The sequence below is a fragment of the Manis javanica genome, chromosome 2 (assembly GCF_040802235.1).
Source record: "Manis javanica isolate MJ-LG chromosome 2, MJ_LKY, whole genome shotgun sequence".
In the NCBI taxonomy this organism is placed as follows: domain Eukaryota; kingdom Metazoa; phylum Chordata; class Mammalia; order Pholidota; family Manidae; genus Manis; species Manis javanica.
Genome location: NC_133157.1, coordinates 116,481,115 through 116,506,176, shown reverse-complemented (window position 1 = coordinate 116,506,176; position 25,062 = coordinate 116,481,115). Strand labels below are relative to the sequence as shown.

Sequence of the window (25,062 nt, the reverse complement as noted above, 5' to 3'; positions counted from 1 at the left end):
AAATAAAAGTAACAGGTTCTCCTAAAGTCTGAAATTTTCTCTGAACCAAAGACTACAGAAAGCTACACTGAGAACTCAGAGTAAAAAGCTTGCTGTGAAGCACACATCTCTAGGATGAGAAATCAGCATTTCCTCTGCCTCTGAGTTCTGGTGAGATACACAGTATGGGAGGGCGTTCTGTGGGGGTGAGCGATGAAAGCACGCCTTGGGGGGTGCGGCTGTGCCCAGGTTTAGAACAGGAACTACATGTTCAGCTCCCTGAAGAGCTGGTAAGTATTAGGGAGAAGTAGCACATCACGATCCTTCTTTGCTCTTGACAGGTATTGCCCAAGTTATTTTCCAAAAGGAAGGAGCACAGGTTTCAAATAAGTCTTTCAGGCTGAGATAGCACCGAGCTTATTATCATATTAGACATCAAAAGCCACAGAGGCGATGGCTGCCGGGAAGGCCTCCCACAGCCCCCAGTCACTCTTCCTTAGGCTATAATAAATAAATAAACTCCTTCACAAGGATGATCATCTGTGAAGTGTCTCTAGTATATTTGTGATGCTCAAAAATCAGAGATTTTTTTTAGGCTTTGTCTTGTCAGACTTTGCATCAGATAAATCATATTTAGTCATTCTCTGCTTCTTTACATCCCCTTTGCTCTCTGCTCCTATGCCATTACACTCTCATGGCTTCTCTCCCATCCCGCTGACAACCTTTTCCCAGATTCACCTATAGCTCCTTCTCTAACTTCCAGATGTTGGAGTTCCTAAAAGTTCATTCCCAATTCCTATTCTTTTTCCCCATCTAGACTCTCTCCTAGGTGACTTCATTCATTTCATCATTTTTAATGTTATCTACATGCTGCTGATATCAAAATTTTTCTCCACAGAGATGTCTCTTTCCTGAGTTCTAGATTTATTTATCCAACCACTTTCTGTTTTCTTACCTTGGATATATCAAAAGCTCCTCGACATGAATAATAATAATCTAAACAGAAGACTTGATCCAAAAGAAGTCTCAGACTTCTGTGTACATTTTGAACAAGAAGGACAGACAGCCACTTACTCCAGGGGAATCACTTCCGGTAACAGTGGACTACATAAACCAGACCAACTCTCCCACTGAAACAATTAGAAAAGCTGAGAAAATAGTTCTGAATCTGTCTGAGGGCAACAGAGAAGAAACAGGGCAGTGAATAATTACAGACCAAGAAAAGAAGGGAACTCAGAGAAATGGGCCTACCATTGTCAACCACTTTTCCCCTAGGGAGATCTCCCTTCTGAGAGCCACAGAAATGGAGCAAAACTTTCAACAAACTTTTAAGACAAGGGGACAAAAATGAGTTTGGGACCTGCCAAGGAAGGAAATTCTTGTGAACTCCCCAGGTTCTGGTGTAGGGCCTTGTATTAGTCAGGATTCTCCAGAGAAACAGAATCAACAGGATGGATATAAAGAGAGAAAGATTTACTTTAAGGGATCAGCTCACACGATTGTGGAAGCTGGCAGGTCGAAAATCCGCACAACAGGCTGGGCAGCTGGCTCGAGACCCAGGGAAGAGTTCATGCTACATCAGGAGTCTGAACGCAGTCTGGAGGCAGAAACCCCTCTTCCTCAAGGCCTTCAACTGATTGGATGAAGGCCGCCCACTTTGTGGAACATAACCTGCTCTAATCAAGGTCTACTGAGTTTAAATAAGTAGCCTACAGAAATCTGCTCTTAATATCATTTTTAAAATACCTTTATAGTGATATCTAGACTAGTGTTAGACAAACTATCTAAGTACTATGGCCTAACAAGGTTGACAGATAAAAATAACCATCACAGACCACAGACTGAACCAAAAACCACACTTTGAGTAGCACTGGTCTAAGACTTCCAAATTATTTAGTATGAGGAAAATATTAATTTACATTAGACTTTAATAAGACAAGGATACATACTATAATCTCTAGGATAACCAATACAAGAGAAATAAAGCTTAATCTGGGATACAGAGAATAATCCAAAGACAAAAGAGATTTTAAAAAGAATATCGAATAGAAGGAACAAATAAAAAGCAAATGGTAAGATAGTTTTAGGCCCAAATACATCAGTTATTATCTTCAATGTAAATTAACTGAATATGTCAATTAAAAGATAAATATTTAAGGGATGGATTTTTTAAAAACTACACTACTTAAATAAATGCATTGAGGTATAATACAGAAAGATCAAAAGCAAGACTACAAAACAAGATATACCATGAAAACACAAATCAAAAGAAAGCTATGGTAGTTATACTGCTATCAGATAAATATGACTTTAGAACAAGAAACATTACAGTTAAAGAAGAATATTGCGTAATAAAATGCCCATACACCCAGAAGATACAATTCTACATTTGCTTCTATCTTGTAATGTAGCTTCAAAACACACAGTAAAAAATACAAAAATAAATATTCAAATCGTTTGATAGATTATAGTGAAAAATTTTAACACATTTCTCATTGTTAAAACAAGCAGTCAAAAAAATCAATAAGGATACTATCAATCTAAACACTAAATAAGCCTTTTTTGATGGATATGCATATAAAACATTACACCTAATGACTACAGAATATATATGGTCTTCAAAAACACACAGAACATTTTCCAAAATTGCCATATTCAGAGTCATAAAGCAAGTCTCAGTATATTTCAAAAAAATCAAAATCATAATGGAGTATGTTCTTCAGTTCCAAAGGAATTAAGCTGATTAACTAGAAAATCTTTAAATTAATAAGTAAATTTCTAAGTACCTGTGGGCCAAAGAAGAAATCACAAAGGAAATTATAGAAACAATATTAACCCAATGACCAAAAAACTATATATTCAAACCCACACTTACATGAAATTGTGTAACCCTAAAGGCATACAATAGAAAAAGGAGACTGAAAAATCGATGCACTGAGTGTCAACTTCAAGAAGTTAGACAAAGAACAGAAAATTCAGCCCACAGAAACAAGAAAGGAAATAATATAGACTAACATATTTTAATGAAAAGAAAACATATATAATAGAGGAAACTGTACAAGGAAGAGAAATGGTTTGTTTAAGGACTAATACAATGGTTAACTCCTTTTTAAAAAGGTACAAATAATGTCAGGAATGAAAAAGACGTATCCTATAGGATCACTACACATCCCACAAACATAAGATATTATAAAAAAAGAAACTACATGCCAATATGAATTAGACATAGTCAATAAAACATACAACTTAGCACAACTCAAATTAATACAAAATTATTTCACTTACTAAAAAAACCTTCCCCCACTCTCCCCACTTTTACTCAACATAGTACTGGAGGTCCTAACCACAGCAATCAGGCAACACAAAGAAATAAAAGGCATCCAGACAGGCAAGGAAGAAGTTAAACTTTCCCTGTTTGCAGACGACATGATATTGTACATAAAAAAAACCCTAAAGAATCTACTCCAAAACTACTAGATCTAATATCCAAATTCAGCAAAGTTGTGGGATACAAAATGAATACACAGAAATCTCTTGCATTCCTATAATGATGAACTAGCAGAAAGAGAAATCAGGAAGACAATACCATTCAAAATTGTATCAAAAAGAATAAAAATACGTAGGAATAAACCTAATCAAAGGAAGTTAAAGACCTATACCCTGAAAAACTACAAGATATCTCCATGAGAGAAAATTAAAGAAGATACCAATAAATGGAAACACATCCCGTGCTCATGGATAGGAAGAATTAATATTGTCAAAATGGCCCATCCTGCCTAAAGCAATCTACAGATTCAATGCACTTGCTATCAAAATACTAACAGCATTCTTCAACAAACTAGAGCAAATAATTCTAAAATTCATATGGAACCACAAAAGATGCTGAGTAGCCAAAGCAATCCTGAGAAGGAAGAATAAAAGCAGGGGGAATTACGCTCCCTAACTTCAAGTTCTACTACAGAGCCACAGTAATCAAGACACTTTGGTACTGGCACAAGAACAGACCCATAAACCAATGGAGAACAGACTAGAGAGCCTAGATATAAACCCAAGCATATATGGTCAATTAATATATGATAAAGGAGCCATGGATATACAATGGGGAAATGACAAGCTCTTCAACAGCCGGTGTTTGGCAAAACTGGACAGCTATATGCAAGAGAATAAAACTAGATTATTGTTTAACCTCATACACAAAAGTTAACTCAAAATGAATTAAAGACCTGAATGTAAATCATGAAATGATAAAACTCTTAGAGAGCAACTTTTATCTGAACGCATCTCCTTGGGCAAGGGAAACAAAAGAAAAAAAGAAAAAAAATGGGGACTACATCACGCTAAAAAGCTTCTGTACAGCAAAGGACACTAACAGCAGAACAAGATGGCATACTAACAGTATGGAAGAGATATATGTATAAAATGACATATATGACAAGGGGCTAACATCCAAAATATATGAAGGACTCATACACCTCAAGCATCCAAAAAAACAAATAACCCTATTAAAAAATGGGCTGAGGATATGAACACACAATTCTCCACAGAAGAAAATTCAGATGGGCTAACAGCCATGTGAAAATACGCTCCACACTGCTAATTATCAGGGAAATGCAAAATTAAAACCACAATGAGATATCACCTCAACCAGTCAGGATGGCCAACATAGCAAAGAATAGGAACAAAAATGATGGCGATGCTGGCGAGAATACGGAGAAACAGGGAAACATCCTACACTGCTGGTAGGAATGTAAACTAGTTCAACCATTTTGCATTAAAAATGGAAATACCATTTGACCCAGGAATTCCACTCCTAGGAATTTACCCTAAGAATGCAGTTTCCCAGTTTCAAAAAGACATATGCACCCCTATGTTTATCACAATACTATTTACAATAGCCAAGGAATGGAAGCAACCTAAGTGTCCACCAGTAGACGAATGGATAAAGAAGAGGTGGTACATATACACAATGGAATATTATTCAGCCATAAGAAGAAAACAAATCCTACCATTTGCAACAACATGGATGGAGCTAGAGGGTATTATGCTCAGTGAAATAAGCCAGGCAGAGAAAGACAAGTACCAAATGATTTCACTCATATGTGGAGTATAAGAACAAAGCAAAAACTGAAGGAACAAAACAGCAGCAGAAACACAGAACCCAAGAATGAACTAAGTTACCAAAGGGAAAGGGACTGCAGATGATGGGTGGGAAGGGAACGATAAGGGTGGGGAAAAAGAAAGGGGACATTACGATTAGCATGTATAGTGTTGTGGGGGGTACAGGGAGGGCTGTTCAACAGAGAAGACAGGTGGTGTTTATATAGCAACTTGCTACGCTGATGGACAGTGACTGTAGTGGGGTGTGGGGGGGGATATGATGAGAGCGGTAGCCTGGTAAACATAGTGTTCTTCATGTAACTGTAGATTAATGATAACAAAAATATAAACATGAACAAATAAATAAATAAATAAATAAAAAGAGGTCATTTGGATTGATCTATTTACATTCTTTCTTCATTTTCACTTGCGCTGGCCAAATACAGTTCACAGAATAGTCAACATTTCCTTGAATGATCAACATTATAAGTCTGTTGTGACACAGAGCATTTAGTCCTCCATTTAAAGACTATGATCTCATTTGAACAGAAATATTTTAGAGTAAAAGATTCATTACTTTTTACCTCATGAATAAATCCACAAAAATTGATATAATATGGTCAGATTTTCAACACACCTTCTTTTCAAACTCATTATTTGCAGGTATTATAAACCAACAAATAAAATTCACTTTCCCCAAGCCTTCGATAACTTACTCTACACCCTCAAGTTTAGCTTTTACTATGTTCTTGCATGTTCTAGCACAACCAGATATTTTTACTTTAAGACCAAACTACTCTTTTTTTCCCTCTTTTTTATGTATTAGCAGCCAACTGACTCCCCTCTTCCTTTTCAGACAACACTAAAGCTCTCAACAAAACCCTTAAGGTGGTATTTTTTCAGAAGTCCAGAATACACTGAGTCAGTTCATGTGTGTTCACCACCTTGCAATGCTACACTGGAAAAATTGCAGTTTTCTTAATTGGCACAAAAACAGTATGGCTTGGTTTCCGCTGATGAAGCTACTATGATTTTTAAAACATATATATATATCTATATATGCACATATGTACACATTTTTATCAAGGTGGAAAAATAAAGGCTACCAATCTGTAAAGGTGTCAAAGTAAAAAATAAATAAATAAAGCAAATACCAAAAACTACATTATAAGAAAAAAAAATTAAATAATTGGCAGGTTAAGTGAATGAAAATGAGGAAGGTGTAGAGAAAAAAAACTAATATAAAGTATTCCAGTTCATAAAATGGAATATCTGTATAAAGTTTTATACTTTGTTTCAAAAGGAACTTATGTTTCGGTATAAATTCTAATGTATTACACACCTGTATTGTGTGTAGATTTTAGGAGACAATGTTAAAATTTCAAATTCTGCGCACACAGTTTATCAAAGAAACACTGGCAAAATCCCAGTATTTGCAAAATTTTAAGGTTTGGTAGATATTGTAAATATCACAACAGGTAGGTATTGGAAAGTCCTAATGAATTTAGAGTGAAGAAGAAACCAATTCCATAAATATTTCATTTGATTAAAAATACCAGGCTTGCATGTTCCAAATTATGAGAATATATCTTAAAAAAGAAGGCTGCAGTTTTAACAGTAATCTGTATATATATCTTCAGCTGCCATTAAAAAAAAACAAAAAGAACCAAAAACAGAAAATGTGAATACTAGTGTTAAGTAACCCTGCAACGCTCCCATGCTCACATTTCAAGAAAAACCAAACTGTATACATTTATAAATAAACAGGCTCTGCACCAGTAATACACAGAACTTCCTTTATACTGAAGTCTCTTTCTATTCAACACCCAATGGAGATTTGTCCCTTGGCTTTGGGAAGCCAGGCTGTGCTCAGTGCGCTCTGACACTCTTCATGTCGTCTGTGGTGCACGCAGGGGAGACACGCTGAAGCGTCCCCATCAACTTCGACCTGAGTCACACTGGATGCTGTAGATGCCCTTCTCTGGGTTTCGACATTCCCAGCGGAGGAGTTGTTCTCCACGCACTCCTCATGGAGCTCGGGCAAACCCTGCAGCTCGGCTAGACTGGTGGCCTGCTGGAAAGGGGCTATGGCGGCTCGAATACAGTTGATCCACTGCTGCTTGTGGAACACATCATTGGCTTGCAGAGTGTGAGACTGGCCGGGAGAGGGGTCTTGAAAGCCAACTCTAAAGATATTTTTAGCTAGGAAAAGAAAAATTGGAAAAAAGAAAGGAAATCAGACTTAAAAACAGTTTGTGTAGATAAAGTGGTCATATAATCTTGGTATGGGTGCTGGAATTTCTACACATGTACACTTGTTAGGTGGATGCATTAAATAAAGCCTTGGAACATTATTTATTAGATGCACCTACTGGTGTCAGATCACAACTTGATGACAGCAGCACTATAGGACAATGGAATCCTTTCATTTGTAATTTTTTGTGTGGAGACAGAATTCTTTTTTATTTTCCCTATGCTGTACCTTCAGTTTGTGACTAATTTGTAACTGGAAGTTTGCACCTCTTTATCCCCTTCACCCATTTTGCCTAATACCCCACCCCCACATGGCAACCACCTATTCTTTGTCTGAATGAGCCTATTTCTGTTTTGTCTGTTTTTCAGACGCTGTATGATGGAAGTGAAATCATATGGTATTTGTTTTTCTCTTTTTTCACTTAGTACAATATCGTCTGGGTCCATCCATGCTGTCACAAATGGCAACATTTAATTCTTTTCTATGGCTGAGTTATTGCACATGTATCCACATCTTCCTCATTCATTCATCCATTGATGGACATATATCTTGGCTATTGTAAATAGTGCTGCAGTTACCATAGAGGTACACATATCTGTTTGAATTAGTGTTTCTTTTTTCTTCAGGTAAGTATTCAGAGGTGGAGTTACTGGATAATATGGTATACCTCTCTGTAACTATTTGAGGAGCCTCCACGCTGTTTCCACAGAGGCTGCACCAATTTACACTCTCACCAGCAGTGCACCACAATCTTGCCCATACTTGTTATTTGTTTGCTTTTTAATACTAGTCACTCTTACTAGTGTAAAGTGATACCTCATTGCGGTTCTGACTTGCACATCCCTGATGATTAGTGATGCAGAACATCTTTTCATGTGTCTGTTGGCCATCTGTACATCTTCAGAAAATTTCTATTCAGGTTCTCATTTTTTAAATCAGATTTTGGTGTGGGGGGTTGCATTCTGTGACTATTTAAATGTATCTTATATATTAATCTAAGACAGAATTTTTAAAGATTAAAACTAAATTCACTTAGGTTCTGAGTTTGTTAATTGAAACAATTTTACAATTTGTATTTTTACCTTTATGTGAGCTGTCAAAAGCCCCTTGAAAGGACCCACCCACTCTCACATCTCCATCCTGCAGGTTTTCCAAGACCAGCTCTTGGACGGGGATTGGTCGTCGGTAAACTTCATAAGAGTGACGCTCATTTCGTGTAACAGGACGAGTCAAAACCAAGATGTCTTGAAACAGGAAAACGTAAAATTTCTGCAGAAATGAGAAACAAATACTTCCTACATGTGGAACCCTGTGATTTTAAGTGACTGGAATTTAGACATGACTAATTTCATCACATTTATTTGAGATTCCCCTTATAGATGACCTCAGAAAGAGGATTCTAAGGCTATGCATATTCTGCTTAGATAGCCTGTCTAATCTCAGACTATAAAAACTTTTTATTGGCATATAACAGTAGATGAGGTAGCAGCTGAGTAATCACTGCACCCCACAAAGACCTATTAGTAGGAACATGCCTGGAAAGACCAGGATTGTATACCAAAGTTTTCTAACAAAGTAAGGATTTAAAGAATGCAAGCTGGTATAAATGTTAATGGTTCTACTTTGCCCCACACAAATTTCAGTCTTTAAAGAACAGCTGGGACTCACAATATAAATCAGAGACATCAGATTTCATCTTTTTCACAAAAGAACCTCAACTTATTAATCGTGCTTCTGAAAAGCAAATAATGAAACAAAAAACACCACTCATGCTTATACTCAGCTCTGGGAGGTAATTTTTCTATTAAAATTCCAAAAGTAAGTTTGCTTCCAGTTAGTCCGCTGCAGAAATCTGGTTAGTAATGCTAAAACTACTTCCATCACTATCAACTCTTCAGAAAAATCTTCTGAAGGATATGTTACTTTTTTATGAAACATGGACCTAATAATTTATTCAGAAAAACTGCTAGCCTAATTGATTTATGTTCCAAAACTAAAAAATAAAATACTATTGATTCTCCAGAGACGTTTAAGTTATTCTGTAAAGACAGAAACCAAATGTGTGCATTATGAAAACTGGTATAAAAACTGGTAACAAAGAACAAAAACCAGTAACCTTTCACTATTTGATGAGTCCATTTTACAACCTGCTTCATAATCTATTTGGAAACAAACTGGGTGGGAAAGGGAAGCAATGGCTCATTTCCTATTAGTTCTAAGATACACTTACACGTCCATTTTTATTCTTCAGCTCCCCGTGGCAAAGCAATACTTTGCTCGCTTCAATTCGAGGATCCTTCTGCCTTTCATTCAGATACTCCAGTTTGTCGATGTAATACTGACATTCTGACTCTCCTTTCTTCAAGTTGATTTCAGAGAGAACTCCTTGTATTATCAATATCTAAAAATTATCAAAAAACTGATGGAGTCTTTTCAGAGTAATGTAGTCAGTGTCCCTACAGGGCTAAAACACCACATCAAAATGATAGAATTTTAAAGCTTGAAGGGACTCTTGAAATTAGTTAATTCAGTCAGTCCCTTCATTTTACAGATGAAGAAACAGTTTCAGCCTAAATAGGTAATTTGCCCAAAGTTCTCCAGTTAGCTAGTGGAAGTGGTAAGACCAGAATCCAGTCTTTTGATTAGAATATAAATACAGATTGTGTCCTGCCTCTTTATTACTCAGTGTGTGGTGCACGAGCATATGGGGTGCTTAAAACATCCACCAAACACCACCCGATGCTGAGTCACTATGCATAATTGGGAGTAGCATTGCATAACTTTCTAAGACAAGCTAATGTATAAATTTGGAAAACACAAGAATCATTAGTTGTACTACTTACAGCTTCCTGCAAAAGCTGAACATCAGGGTGGTCCTCTGGAGTATGTCTAAGAATTTCTTTTAACAGTAAAGGGTATTTGACTAGGCGACTTCGGGGATTATCAAGGAAGCTCCACAGATCTAGTTTTCGGCTGAAGGGAGACTCAAGACATCGCTGGAGAAAGTCCTGGACTCCTGGATCCTGTTTCTTTTGGTCAAGAAGAGCTTTGGCTGCCAGCTGGTGACTACAGTAGCCTTCGTAGGCATTCAACCCTGGCAACTGAAGAGTGACACGAGAAAACAAAGTACGGTAAGTTCCTGCTATGGTCAGTCCATTAGTAAGCTTGTGAACAAGAAACATAAAGCTCACAGCTGTTCTGGAAAGCTCCGACAAGCTGTGAGCACTGTCCTGCAGGTGATATTAGGGGGAGTAGAGTATTCTGGGCCAACACCAAACACCCTTTTCTAATTTCCCTAATGTAGCTAAATTCAACCAAACACTCAAGACTTTTACTTTCCCAAACTAATTAGATGCTAGTCTTCTCTAGTCCCAGGACACCATAGCCTTCCTGTATCACTTTCATCACCAACCTTCAGACTGTTTCTTTACTTGACTATCCCTCACTAGATTAGTCATGGAGAGACTGCCTTTTATCTCTCAATTCCCAGTGATCCCTCCCACAATAGTGCCAAGCATCTGGCAGGCACTCAAATATTAACTGAAAGAATGAAACAGAAAATTAACAGCATATAATGTGAAAAAAGAAAACTGTGCAAGGAGGAACACATTTCTAAAAGAAAACTGTATCATTCATCAAGTAGATTTCTAAACAGAGACTGTAAGTTCTCATAGCTACAAAAATTTGTTCAATTCTAATGTGTTGTTTATCTGTTTTTATAATCCAGTTCCTGGATCCAGTGGTTCTGATATTCACTACAATGACAAGTGTGGCATGTACTTGTGAAAAACTATCTGGAGTAAAATACTACATACCCAGTTCACAAGAATGTGACCAATCTGCTCCATCATCCCATCAGGCTTGGTTGCTTCTCCTATTCTTGCCAACAAATCTGAAGCATAAAAAAGCAGAAATACCAAGAAGAGGTTTATTTTAGAAATAATGCAGCACTAAATTAGAAGTTTAGATTTAAACTTCCTTTTATTCCTGCTGTTCAAGATTCTAAAGAAAATTAAGTAGCATATCTCACCTTCATGCAAAGGTATGTAAGCATCCACGTCACCAAATATATGTGTGAGTTCCTCTTCTGACATGATAGACAACTTTAACATGGGGTCATGGTAGGCCTACGAGAAGGGGAGAAATGCATCACAGAGAGAACAAGCAAAGACATTATGAGAGATCTGTACTTGAATGCAAGTTTCAGTAACTGTACAAAAGCTACTTTGGATTCTACTGTAAAAAATAGAAAAAATTAAAGTATATGTTTGCTAATCACCCTAAAAGACTCTCTCACTCACATTCATATTTGAAGATGTGTCTAATAAAGCTCATGTAAAAAAAGTATTCACTAGTAGATATTTCCTGCTTCTAAAAAGAAAACTATGTTAGAATTAGTTAAATATAATTTCTAAAAACCAGAGTGTATGACAAAAAATTATACACTGACCTTTCTTGCAAGTTTGAGATCTTCAATTAAGTCCTGTTCACCGCGGGACATTTCATATATTGCCTAAAAAAAACGAAGCAAACATCATAAGTTACCATCCATTCCTCTGAGAAAGGAAAATTATGTACAATTAATATTCACCATTATTTAAATGATGTTTCAAACAGTCCTTTTTAAAGTGTCTCAGTCTGAAAACTAAAATTCAGAATGGAGTCTCAATGTTTTATATAGTGCCCTATGTATTATAACTTTACACCATAAAGAGACCCCCCACCAATCACAAAGTGTTGCTTAGCATGTATTAAGAATTACTGTCAAATACAAAATTGCAGGTTGATTTTGCCTTAGGCATTAGTTTGCTAATCTTCTGGCAAAACACCTATTTAAAAAACAGGTACTTTTTTTTCTAGTGTAAGCCAATATATATGGTCTTGTTACTGAATGGCAGCTTACCTCCTGACGTTTGATTTCTTTGGCAGTTAAAGACTCTCTAATGTTGACGCCTAACGTCTCTGACCACAGGACACTACTTCTCCTTTTGGCAGGTGTTGGGACTGTTGATCTGCGTGATGACTTTGGGGCAGAAGCCGGGGATCTGCTGTCACCATGACGAGTAAATGGCTGAACAGAAGAATAAAAGAGGTGAACAAAAGAGAAATGCTTTGGAGGACACAGTAATTATTCTTTTTTTTCTTAAAAAAAATAGACAAGATAGAGGCGGAGCCAAGATTGCGACATGAGTAGGACAGTGGGAATTTCCTCCCCAAAAACTATATATATTTGAAAATAAAACAAATACAACTATCCCTAAAAGAGAGACCAGAAGATACAGGACAACAGCCAGACCACATCCACACCCACGAGAACTCAGCGCCTCATGAAGGGGGTAAGATACATGCCCCGGAACGGTGGGATCCAAGTGCCCCTCACCCCAGCTCCTGGCGGGAGGAGAGGAGTCGGGGCCGCGAGGGAGAGGGAGCCCAGGCCTGCTAAACACCCAGCCCTAGCCATCCGCACCCAGAGTGCAGATACACAGTGCGTGGGGTGCTGGACACTAGGGAAACAGGACAGTAAGACCTGTGAGCAGGTCCCCGCTGCCGGCACCCCTGAGACAAAGAAAAGCAAGTGCTTTTTAAAAGTCTTAAAGGGACAGGGACCCCACCGCTGGACGGAAGCGTCCCGGGATACTTAGCCCAGTAGCTGGGAATTCCAGGGAACTGCAGGCGCCCTAACCCCCTGGGCAGCAGCTCTGAGACCCCACATGGCGATAAACAGCCCCCCACCCATTCCCCCTCCGGAGCAGACCTGCCATAGCAGAGCAGCGCCCTGAGGCTGGCCACGCCCACAGATAGGGAGCTCCCTCTATAGCGGCTGGGCAAGAAACAGAGACCCAGTCTACGTGCAACTGCCCAACACAAGCCGCTAGAGGTCACCGTTGTTGCAGTAAAGAAAGGCCAGGAGCAAGTGGAACTCCAGCTGACAGATGAGTCAATAGCATACCACTGCATCTATCAACATGAAATGCAAAAAAGTTTGATCCAGACCAGGCTAAACCAGACATGTTCCACATCCTCTCCTGAGAAGGAATCTGGGGAGATAAATTTAACCAATCTTCCTGAAAAAGAATCCAAAACAAAAGTTATAACCATGCTGATGGACTTGCAGAGAAATATGCAAGAATTAAGGATGGAGAATACAGAAATAAAACAATCTCTGGAAGCACTTCAAAGCAGAATGGATGAGATGCAAGAGACCATTAATGGACTAGAAATCAGACAACAGAAACGCAGAGAAGCTGATGCAGAGAGAGATAAAGGGATCTCCAAGAATGAAAGAATATTAAGAGAACTGTGTGACCAATCGAAACAGAACAATATTCGCATCATAGGAGCACCAGAAAAAGAGAGAAAACGGGATAGAAAGTGTCTGAAGAAATAATTGCTGAAAACTTCCCCAAACTGGGGGAGGAAATGGCCTCTCAGAACACAGAAGCACACAGAAGTCCCATGCAAGGGACCCAAGAAGGGCAAGACCAAGACACATAATAATTAAAATGGCAAAGATTAAGGACAAGGACAGAGTATTAAAGGAGCCAGAGAGAAAAAAAAGGTCACCTACAAAGGAATATCCATCAGGCTATCATCAGATTTCTCAACAGAAACCTTACAGGCCGGAAGAAAATGGCATGATATATTTAGTGCAATGAAACAGAAGGGCCTTGAACCAAGGATACTGTATGCAACACGATTATCCTTTAAATATGAAGGAGGGATTAAACGATTCCCAGACAAGCAAAAGTTGAAGGAATTTGCCTCCCACAAATCACCTCTACAGGGTATCTTAGAGGGACTACTCTAGATGGGAACACTCCTAAAAAGAGCACAGAACAAAACACCCAACATATGAAGAATGAAGGAGGAGGAATAAGAAGGGAGAGAAATAAAGAATCACCAGACAGTGTATACAATAACTCATTAAGCAAGTTAAGTTAGACAGTAAGATAGTAAAGAAGCTAACCTTGAACCTTTAGTAACCACAAACTTAAAGTCTGCAATGGTAATAAGTACATATCTTTCAATAATCATCCTGAATGTAAATGGACTGAATGCACCAATCAAAAGACACAGAGTAATAGAATAGATAAAAAAGCAAGACCCATCTATATGCTGCTTACAAGAGACTCACCTCAAACCCAAAGACATGCACAGATTAAAAGTCAAGGTATGGAAAAAGATATTTCATGCAAACAACAGGGAGAAAAAAGCACCTGTTGCAATACAAGTATCAGACAAAATAGACTTCAAAACAAAGAAACTAACAAGAGATAAAGAAGGACATTACATAATTATAAAGGGCTCAGTCCAACAAGAGGAAATAACCATTATAAATATTTATATGAACCTAACACAGGAGCACTAGCATATGCGAAACAAGTACTAACAGAATTAAAGGAGGAAATAGAATGCAATGTGTTCAATTCAGGAGACTTCAACACGCCACTAACTCCAAAGGATAGATCCACAAGACAGAAAATAAGTAAGGACACAGAGGCACTGAACAACACACTAGAACAGATAGACCTAACAGACATCTATAGAACTCTACATCCAAATGCAACAGGATACACATTCTTCTCAAGTGCACATGGAACATTCTCCAGAATAGACAACATACTAGGCCACAAAAAGAGCCTCAGTAAATTTAAAAAGATTGAAATCCTACCAACCAACTTTTCAAACCACAAAGGTATAAAACCAGAACTAAATTGTGCAAAGAAAGCGAAAAGGCTCACAAACACATGGAGGCTTAACAATATGCTCCTAAATAATCAATGGATCAACAACGAAATTAAAAGAGATTAAAGCAATATACAAATGACAACAACAACACAAAGCCCCAACTTCTGTGGGACGCAGCGAAAGCAGTCTTAAGAGGAAAGTATATAACATCCCAGGCATATTTAAGGAAGGAAGAACAATCTGAAATGAATAGTCTAATGCCACAATTATCAAAATTGGAAAAAGAAGAACAAATGAGGCCTAAAATCAGCAGAAGGAGGGACATAATAAAGATCAGAGAAGAAATAAAATTGAGAAGAATAAAACAACAGAAAAAATCAATGAAACCAAGAGCTGGTTCTTTGAGAATATAAACAAAATAGATAAGCCTCTAGCGAAACTTATTAAGAGGAAAACAGAATGAACACACATGAACAGAATCAGAAATGAGAAAGGAAAAATCACTACGGACCCCATAGAAATAAAAAGAATTATTAGGGAATACTAAGAAAATCTGTCTGCTAACAAGCTGAAAAACCTAGAAGAAATGGACAACTTCTTAGAAAAATACAACCTTCCAAGACTGACCAAGGAAGAAACACAAAACCTAAACAAACAAATTACCAGCAAAGAAATTGAAGCGGTAATTAAAAAACTACCCAGGAACAAAACCCCCTGGTCAGATGGATTTACCTCGGAATTTTATCAGACATACAGAGAAGACATAATACCCATTCTCCTTAAAGTTTTCCAAAAAATAGAAGAGGAGAGAATACTCCCAAACTCATTCTATGAAGCCAACATCACCCTAATACCAAAACCAGGCAAAGACCCCACCAAAAAAGAAAATTACAGACCAATATCCCTGATGAACATACATGAAAAATACGCAACAAAATATTAGCAAACTGAAATAAAAAATACATCAAAAGGATCATACACCATGACCAAGAGGGATTCATCCCAGGGATGCAAGGATGGTACAACATTCGAAAATTCATCAACCTCATCCACAACATAGACAAAAAGAAAGACAAAAACCACACGATCATCTCCATAGATGCTGAAAAAGCATTCGACAAAATTCAACATCCATTCATGATAAGAACTCTCAGCATAATCGGTATACAGGGCAAATTCCTCAACATAAAAAAGGCCATATATGACAAGCTCACAGCCAACATCATGCTGAAGAGTGAGAAGCTGAAAGCTTTTCCTCTGAGACTGGGAACAAGACAGGGATGCCCACTCTCCCCACACTTATTCAACATAGTACTGGAGGTCCTAGCCACGGCAATTAGACAAAACAAAGAAATACAACCAGTCCAAATTAGTAAAGAAGAAGTTAAACTATTTGCAGATGACATTATACTGTACATAAAAAACCCTAAAGACTCCAGTCCAAAAACAACTAGAACTGACATCGGAATACAGCAAAGTTACAGGATACAAAATTAACACACAGAAATCTGTGGCTCTCCTATACACTAACAATGAAGTAATAAAAAGAGAAATCAGTAAAACAATTCCATTCACAATTGCATCAAAAAGAATGAAATACCTAGGAATAAACCTAACAAAGGAAGTGAAAGACCTATACCCTGAAAAATATTAAGACACTCTTAAGAGAAATTAAAGAGGACACTAGCAAATGGAAACTCATCCCATGCTCTTGGCTAGGAAGAATTACTATTGTCAAAATGGCCATCCTGTCAAAAGCAATATACAGATTTGATGCAATCCCTATCAAATTCCCAACACCATTCTTTAACGAACTGGAACAAATAGTTCAAAAATTCATATGGAAACACCAAAGACCCTGAATACCCAAAGCAATCCTGAGAAGGAATAATAAAGTGAGGGAGATCTCGTTCTCCAACTTCAAGCTCTACTACAAAGCCACAGTAATCAAGACAGTTTGGTACTGGCAAAAGAACAGAGCCACAGACCAGTGGAACAGAATAGAGACTCCAGACATTAACCCAAACATATACGGTCAATTAATATACGATAAAGGAGCCATGGACATGCAATGGGGAAATAACAGTCTCTTTAACAGATGGTGCTGACAAAACCGGACAGCTACATGTAAGAGAATGAAACTGGATCACTGTCTAACCCCATACACAAAAGTAAATTCAAAATGGATCGAAGATCTGAATGTAAGTCATGAAACCATAAAACTCTTAGAAAAAAACGTAGGCAAAAATCTCTTAGACATAGACATGAGTGACTTCTTCATGAACATATCTCCCTGGGCAAGGAAAACAGAAGCAAAAATGAAGAAGTGGAACTATAACAAGCTGAAAAGCTTCTGTACAGCAAAGGACACCATCAATAGAACAAAAAGGTGTCCTACAGTATGGGAGAATATATTCTTAAATGACAGATCCAATAAAGGGTTGACATCCAAAATATATAAAAAGCTCACACGCCTCAACAAACAAAAAGCAAGTAATCCAATTAAAAAATGGGCAGAGGAGCTGAACAGACAGTTCTCCAAAGAAGAAATTCAGATGGCCAACAGATATGAAAAGATGCTCCACATCGCTAGTCATCAGAGAAATGCAAACTGAAACCACAATAAGGTATCAGCTCACACCAGTAAGGATCGCCATCATCCAAAAGATAAACAACAACACATGTTGGCGAGGTTGTGGAGAAAGGGGAACCCTCCTACACTGCTGGTGGGAAGGTAAGTTAGTTCAACCATTGTGGAAAGCAGTATGGAGGTTCCTCAAAAAGCTCAAAATAGAAATACCATTTGACCCAGGAATTCCACTTCTAGGAATTTACCCAAGAATACAGCAGCCTAGTTTGAAAAAGATGCACCCCTATGTTTATCGCAGCACTATTTACAATAGCCAAGAAATGGAAGCAACCTAAGTGTCCATCAGTACATGAATGGATAAAGAAGAGGTGGTACATATACACAATGGAATACTACTCAGCCATAAGAAGAAAACAAATCCTACCATTTGCAACAACATGGATGGAGCTAGAGGGTATTATGCTCAGTGAAATAAGCCAGGTGGGGAAAGGCAAGTACCAAATGATTTCACTCATATGTGGAGTATAAGATCAAAGAAAAACTGAAGGAACAAAATAGCAGCAGAATCACAGAACCCACGAATGGACTAACAGTTACAAAAGGGAAAGGGACTGGGAAGGATGGGTGGGAAGGGAGGGATAAGGGTGGAGAAAAGTAAGGGGACCTTACAGTTAGCATGTATAATGTGGCATGGGTACGTGGCGGGCTCTACAACACAAAGACAAGTAGTGATTTTACAGAATCTTGCTACACGAATGGACAGTGACTGTGAAGGGGTATGTCGGGGCAACTTGGTGAAGGGAGGAGCCTAGAAAACGTAATGTTCTTCATCTAATTATAGATTAATGATACCAAAATAAAAATAAAATTGTGAGGAAACACATGTAACACATAAGTGACCATTTTAAAGGATACAATATTGTAGAGATCAGAGGTATTAAGTATGTGCACACTGTCATCCAAGTATATCCACTACTCTTCTCCAGAATTTTTGACATCTTATCAAAACTGAAACTCTGTGCCCATTGCTCCCCATCTTCCCTTACCACCACTCACTCCCTTGTAACCACCATTCTACTTTCTGTCTCTATGGATTTGACTATTCTAAGAACTTCATATAAGATGAATCATGTTTTTCCTTTTGTGTCCGGCTTACTGCACTTAGTGTAATGTTTTCAAGGTTCATCCATGTTGTTACTTGTATCAGAATCTTATTCCTTTTTAAGGCTGAATAATATTCCAATGTATGTATATACCACCTCTTGTTTATCCATGAGGAATTTTCTCTCTGTTCCAAGTTTGTTAGATATTTTTAATCATGAAAGGATATTTTGATTTTTGTTTATTGCTTTTTCTGCATCAATTGAAATAACCATTTTCCCCCTCCCTTCCTTAATTCTGTTAATGTGGTGTTATTACATTGACTGGATTTCATTTGTTGAGCCATCTTTGCATGCCAGGAATAAACCTTACTTGGTCACTGTATATAATCCTGCTTAATATGTTGCTGCAACTATTTTACCAGTATTTTGTTGAAAACTTTTGTACATATGCTCAGAAGAGATATTGGCTTATAGTTTTCTTTTCTTGTAGTATCTTTGTCTGGCTTTGGTGTCTGGGTAATGTTGGCCTCATAGAATGAGTTAAGAAATGCTCTTCCTCTACAAGTTTTTGGGAGAATTTGAGGAGTGGTGTTAATTCTTCTTTAAGTATTTGGTAGACTTCACCAGTGAAACCATCTGCTTAAGGTCTTTTTGTTGTTTTGCGAATGGTTTTGATTATGTATCCAATCCCTTTACTAGTTCTAGGTACATTCAGATTTTCTCCATGATTCAGTTTTGGCAGGTTGTGCATTTCTAGGAATTTGTTCACTCCAGCTAAATTATCTAATCTGCTAGTATAAAACTGTTCACAGTACTCTCTAATACTTTTTATTTCTGTAAATTGGTATTAATATGTCCATTTGCATTTCTGATTTTAGCAATTTGAGTCTTCTGATATTAGTTTATAATATAATACAATATAACACCTGTCCTAAGATTTATATATCAAGTCAGTCCTCCTTTCTAAAACTAATTTTACAAAATAATGAGCAAAAGAAAAAAAGAACAGTGAAATCTACAAGGTTTTCATAAGAAGAAAGGTATAGGGAAAAACATAACATACCTACAAAGAAAAATAAAGAATAGAAAAACAAGTTCACAAAAAAAACTGTGTTCTAAAATTAGCTATGAAAGAGCATATGTGAGAAAGGTGATAAAGTTAAGGAAACAATTAGAAATATCCAGAACCTGAAATCAGACAAAAAGGATGCCAGAATGCTCTGCAATGGATTACCTCATTTTCTAGGGCCATGTACCTTTTATTTGATTCACTGTTTCTTATTGATTAGGTCTTTTTTTTTTTACAACCATAAGGGTTACATCTGTAAGATGTTAACTGTAGAAAACTGATAGCACTGCAAATACTTTGCAGGTAGAGATGCAGAGGTCATTATTCTGCTTGGCACTTAATTTAGCAATCTTATTCCATCACTCTTCAGTGACTAGAATACTTGTGTTTCCACAGCACTCTGACCAGCTTCATCATTCTGCTGGCTCACTCATTACTACGTAAATTAAATATTTAACAGGTCTTCACTCTTCAAAGAAAAAAAAAAAACACATAACAAGACAGAAAAGCCAAGCTACAACAAAATGAAGAGACAGTGTTTCCCCCAAAACCTTTAGTTTGTCAGACAGCTCTGAGACCTACATGGTGTCAGCATTTGTGCCCAAAGATGCAGAGAGAAGAAAACTGGACTTCTCTGGTGGCCCTGAGCATAGGGCCCTTCAGTGGCATGAAAACAGGAGACTAGCCTGGGAAGGACTCCAAGGATTGAATTCTCAGGCTGAGAGTAAGAACAAAGTCTATTGGTGCTGAAGCAGTCTGAGCCCTATAAGCTCTCAAAACTAACATTGCTCTGAGAAAAACTTTAAGGAGTAGGATCCAAATTGAGCAGAACAGAATAAGAGAAACAAAGACAAGAAAAGTTCAGATAAAGAGAGGTGGGTCAAAAAAAAGGAAAGCTCTCAGATAGCCTGAGAGTTGTATTTTTAGAAATCACTTTGTGAAAACAATAGAAGAGAGAACTCCAGTTACAAAGCTAAAAAACAGGCTATTTGACCCACTCCTCTGACCTAAAATTACAGGAAAACTTACTGCACTTAAAAAGTAACAGAAAAAATCATGCGTCCCATTGAAAACTATGATAAGAAACAGAAAATGTGGAGTAATGTCTCTATAGCATAAAAGAAATAAGTGAGTTGTCATAATTACACACAGAAAAGAATTAGTTCAGTAATTTGAAAACATGGTAATTTGTACATCCTTACTATAACCTATATGTAAAAGAGCAAAAGAAAATGACAGGTAACCCATAGAATGTTTTCAGTAACTGTAACAGTAGTAATTTATAGAAATGTAGACTGCTGTCTTTGACCCATGGGGAAATCAAGTGAATAATTAAGTCAGTATCTCCAGGAACCCAGATTTTCGGTGCAGTTCAAAGAGATCTAGATAATAAGACTGACAAGATTATGTGAAAACCCTTAGCCTTGAATTGGAAAGAGTATAAATTCATGATTTATTATATCTTAAAAAATTACATATATTTCCTAGCTCTGCTCATAAAACAGGATGAGAAACAATGATCAATCCAAGGAGTGTACATAAAAATGCCCAGATTTTAGCCTCTACCATTTCCTAAGGAAACCAGGGCTTTTAGAAATAACTCGTTTCAGGTGTGGAGCAGAAAAAAAAAGTGCAAGTGGTCCTGGAGTATATTGTTATCTTGGAAGTAAAGAAGGTCTATCAAACCTCTAAGATATGAGGTGAGGGTCTGTCTGGCCAATGGTTTCAGACCCCAGCGAGTTCGCTATGGATGCAGTGTGACCAAAGAAATGACAATAGAACGATTATTTGGGTTGAAAGTGTTTATTACCTGGCATGTTATCACGGAGGTGGGCCAACCACTAGCATTTCTGCCTCTGCCCAGATTACTGGGCCGAGCTCTCCATATGATGCAATAATAGCTCATTGCCTGAAGGCCTGGAAGTGGCAGACACGCAGCAGGCCAATTACATAATCAGGTGGTTTAAGTTCAGTGAGGATCCTGGCCATAGGAACCCCAACTCCCCCACACTCCACCACTCCATGATTCTCGCCTTACAATCTACATGCTCTCAATCTTCCACAGTGGTCCCTGTGCGAGAAACCTGGAGCACTGTCACCAGATTCCACAACAGCAACAGAGAAAAACAACAACTTAGAGATAATAACAAAAATTAAGATACAACAAGATTTTGATACAGATAACAAAAATTATAGTAATCCTCAAGCCAGAGGAGGTTCCTAATAACAAAAATTATAATAATCCTCAGGCCAGAGGAAGTTCCCAATCCACAAAGACCTTAGGGGTGATAAGACACATGACAACATGTTTAAATGACCACAACATAGGTAAATCTTGTCCATCAGGTAGGATGCATGCAAGAGAGTAGTCCTAAGACAGGAATGTAGCAGGAAGGGGGTCCCATCCAGGTCTAGTATACCATACTTTTACTCCTTTCCCTATGGGGGTTACATAGTGCTACTGGAGGTGCATGCACAGGCCATAATGATAAAACAAAACTGCCCGGTAGGATTCTCCTCCCTTCTGGCCATTCAGGATATACTACTATGACCTTTGGAGGCCACTCTGAGGTTATTCCAGTAATACAGATAGGAGGCCAGCTTCTAGGCCTTGTTTCCAAGGTACCAGGAGAGCCAGCCATCGTTGGTCCAGGTGTCGAAAGGTCCAAGGCCATGTCCACTCAATGGAGTCTCCAGGGTTCAGTGCAGTTGGTGCTGGCAGCAAGATTTTATTCCTGTGGTCGAACCTCAGCTTCAGTGATTCTTCCTTGGTTTGTCCTTGCAGTGGTATAGGGGAGGCAGCCATATGTGTTAGCATGTCTATGGGGATCAGGGCTCCGTTTTGGGGTCTCTCGTTCAAACGCTATAGCATGGTCCACAAACAGACGGACTGACCCCACAGACTATTAGTAATTGACTTTAGTCCAGATTTTGACAAGCCACTGTGCCTCTCTGTCATGCCTGCTGTGGTAGGATTGTATGACACATGAAACCTGCATTTGATTCCCAACTGTGGCACCCATTCTTGCAGTGTATGTCCAGTAAAATGGGTGTCCTGATTACGCTCAGTTACCTGTGGTCAGCAATAGGTGGCAGAGAGTCACTCCAGGCCTCTTTTGGTTGTCTGCTGGTGTGCACAACAGGTAGGAAAAGCAACCAGAAGTCCAGTAGCTGTGTCCACACAAGTCATGGCATACTGATATCCTTCTGACACAGGTAGAGGCCCAACAGAGTCTATCTGCCACTTGACGAGGGGTATAGGCCCCTTAGTTATTGTCCAATATTGATGTGGAACTTGGTGTAAGTCCCTTTGGAGAATACGGCACACTCCTGCCGGGCTCTACTAACTTCTTCAAAGGTCAAAGACAAGCCCCACTGACAGGCTACAGCCCACATTGTCTTTAACCCCGCATGCAACAAACATTGATGTAACCACTGGGCTACATCAGAGGCAGGCTTTCCTTCTAACCAATGTATCTGGGCCAATTTATCTGCCTCATCATTTCCTGGGGAGCCACTGACAAATGACCTGTCACATGGTATACTGTAATTATTTTACTCTGACCACAGGCTCATAAGTCTTGCCACAATTCCTGTCCCCAAAGGGGTAGGTGACCAACCAGCCACTTGGCATTGTACTAGGCTGGTAGCCACAGGGTCAAGCCCCGATAGAGAGACCAACTGTTAGTACAGACAACTATAGGGGAGGGGTCCTGGCTGATCACAAGCCACACAGCCTGCTACCCTGCCCATTGGCTGCACTTCCCCCCACCATATTCCATCCATATTGTCTCAGTCTTAGGATGGAAAGCTATGGCCCTCCATTTTGAGGACTGCCCATGGCTGGGGCCATCTGTGTACCATGCATCCTCAGGTACAGGGGCTCTTCCCTCCCGATAGGGTCTTTCTGCTACTAATGGTTCAAAAGCAAATTCTTCCTACTTTTCACAAGTATATGTCACCAGCCCAATAAGCACTGGAGTTCTTCACTCAAGGGGTTACTGGAGAGGGCACTATGCTGCTGAGGGTAAGAACCCCACTTGGCCATTGTGGGCATTTGTGCCACACCACTCCTTGGCTTTTGCATCCACTCTCGTACCGACCCCAAGATGGGATTGGTGGGTATATCGGGGCCATTCCAGTGATGGGTTCTGTAGCCAGCAAGGAGTGATACATGGCATTCAGTTGTTATTCTATCAAAGTATATCATACCTCTGCCCATTTCCAAAGTTGTGACCAGAATCCAATACAGTGGCAAGTTCGTTCAAGCCGCCGCCAGAGACCCCAGCTATAACCGTCTTCAGTCACATGTACATGCAGCTCACAGGGCCTTAATTGGTCTATCACACTCAAGGCCTCAACGGCCTTCACTGCCTGTTTGGCTGTAGTGAAGGCAGATGTGTACAAGTTTCACCCCACTCCCACCTGACGCCTTTTCATACCAACCGGTATGAGGGCTTCAGAATTTGTACCAAGTGTGAGATAAACTCTCTCCAGTAGCCTAGAAGACCCAGAAACTCCTGTAGCAATGCTATAGTTGTAGGGGTAGGAAAGGCCTGGACTTTATCTGTAACTGCTTCTGGTATAGCTTTGGTCTTACCCAACCAGACAACCACGAACAATTTGACAGACAAACCAGGTCCCTGAACCTTCGTACTGTTCACAGCCCACCCTTTCTCCTGTAGATATTGTAGCAGTCTAGGTGCTACACTTTCTAGATCTGAAAGAGAATCGGATGTGAACATGACATCATCAATATAATGATACATCTGCACCAGTGGCGGTTTCTCCCATGTAGTCACGTCCTGGGAGACAAGTCCATGACAGATGGTGGGGCTCTGGAGGTATCCCTGTGGAAGGACGGAGAAAGTTCATTGCCATCCTTTCCACGTGAAGGCAATTTGTTCCTGAGTTTCTGGCTCAATGTCAATGGAAAAGAAGGCATTAGCAAGATCCAGCACATAATGGTAGGTGCCTAGTTCGTGGCTGAGGGTATTCCATCAGGCAATAGAGGGGACAGCAGCATGCATGGGGGTATGACTTTATTCATTTCTCTAAAATCCATAGTCACATGCCAGGAGCCATCTGGCTTTTTTACTGGCAACACTGGGGAATTTAAAGGACTACGGGTGGGCTTTATAATACCCACGTTTTCCAGCACCTGGATACTTTCTCCAATCTCTTTACATCCTCCAGGCAGTTTGTATTGTTTGGTATTGGTCACCCGCCAAGGCACATGCAAAGCTATAGGCAGGCGCATACCATGTCTCCTCAGAACTGC

At 38.9% G+C, this 25,062-nt stretch overlaps 1 protein-coding gene and 1 long non-coding RNA gene across 5 annotated transcripts in view; both read right to left on the bottom strand.

The window, feature by feature from the left end:
* LOC140847831 (uncharacterized) overlaps positions 1-25,062 on the bottom strand; it is a 130,532-nt gene that overhangs the window by 62,785 nt on the left and 42,685 nt on the right. The window lies entirely within an intron of this gene.
* Positions 5,463-25,062, bottom strand: part of LOC140847823 (neuroepithelial cell-transforming gene 1 protein-like) — a 33,806-nt gene continuing 14,206 nt past the window's right edge. For 3 of the 4 annotated variants that reach the window (XM_073229190.1, XM_073229191.1, XM_073229192.1), the window contains 8 exons: positions 12,234-12,401; positions 11,781-11,843; positions 11,361-11,457; positions 11,146-11,222; positions 10,174-10,431; positions 9,561-9,731; positions 8,413-8,599; positions 5,463-7,278 (listed from right to left, as the gene is read on the bottom strand). In XM_073229190.1, the coding sequence (XP_073085291.1) occupies positions 6,896-7,278; positions 8,413-8,599; positions 9,561-9,731; positions 10,174-10,431; positions 11,146-11,222; positions 11,361-11,457; positions 11,781-11,843; positions 12,234-12,401 (1,404 nt within the window). In that variant the 3' untranslated portion in view covers positions 5,463-6,895. The remainder of the gene's footprint in view (positions 7,279-8,412; positions 8,600-9,560; positions 9,732-10,173; positions 10,432-11,145; positions 11,223-11,360; positions 11,458-11,780; positions 11,844-12,233; positions 12,402-25,062) is intronic. The other variant, XM_073229193.1, reaches the window with a different exon arrangement.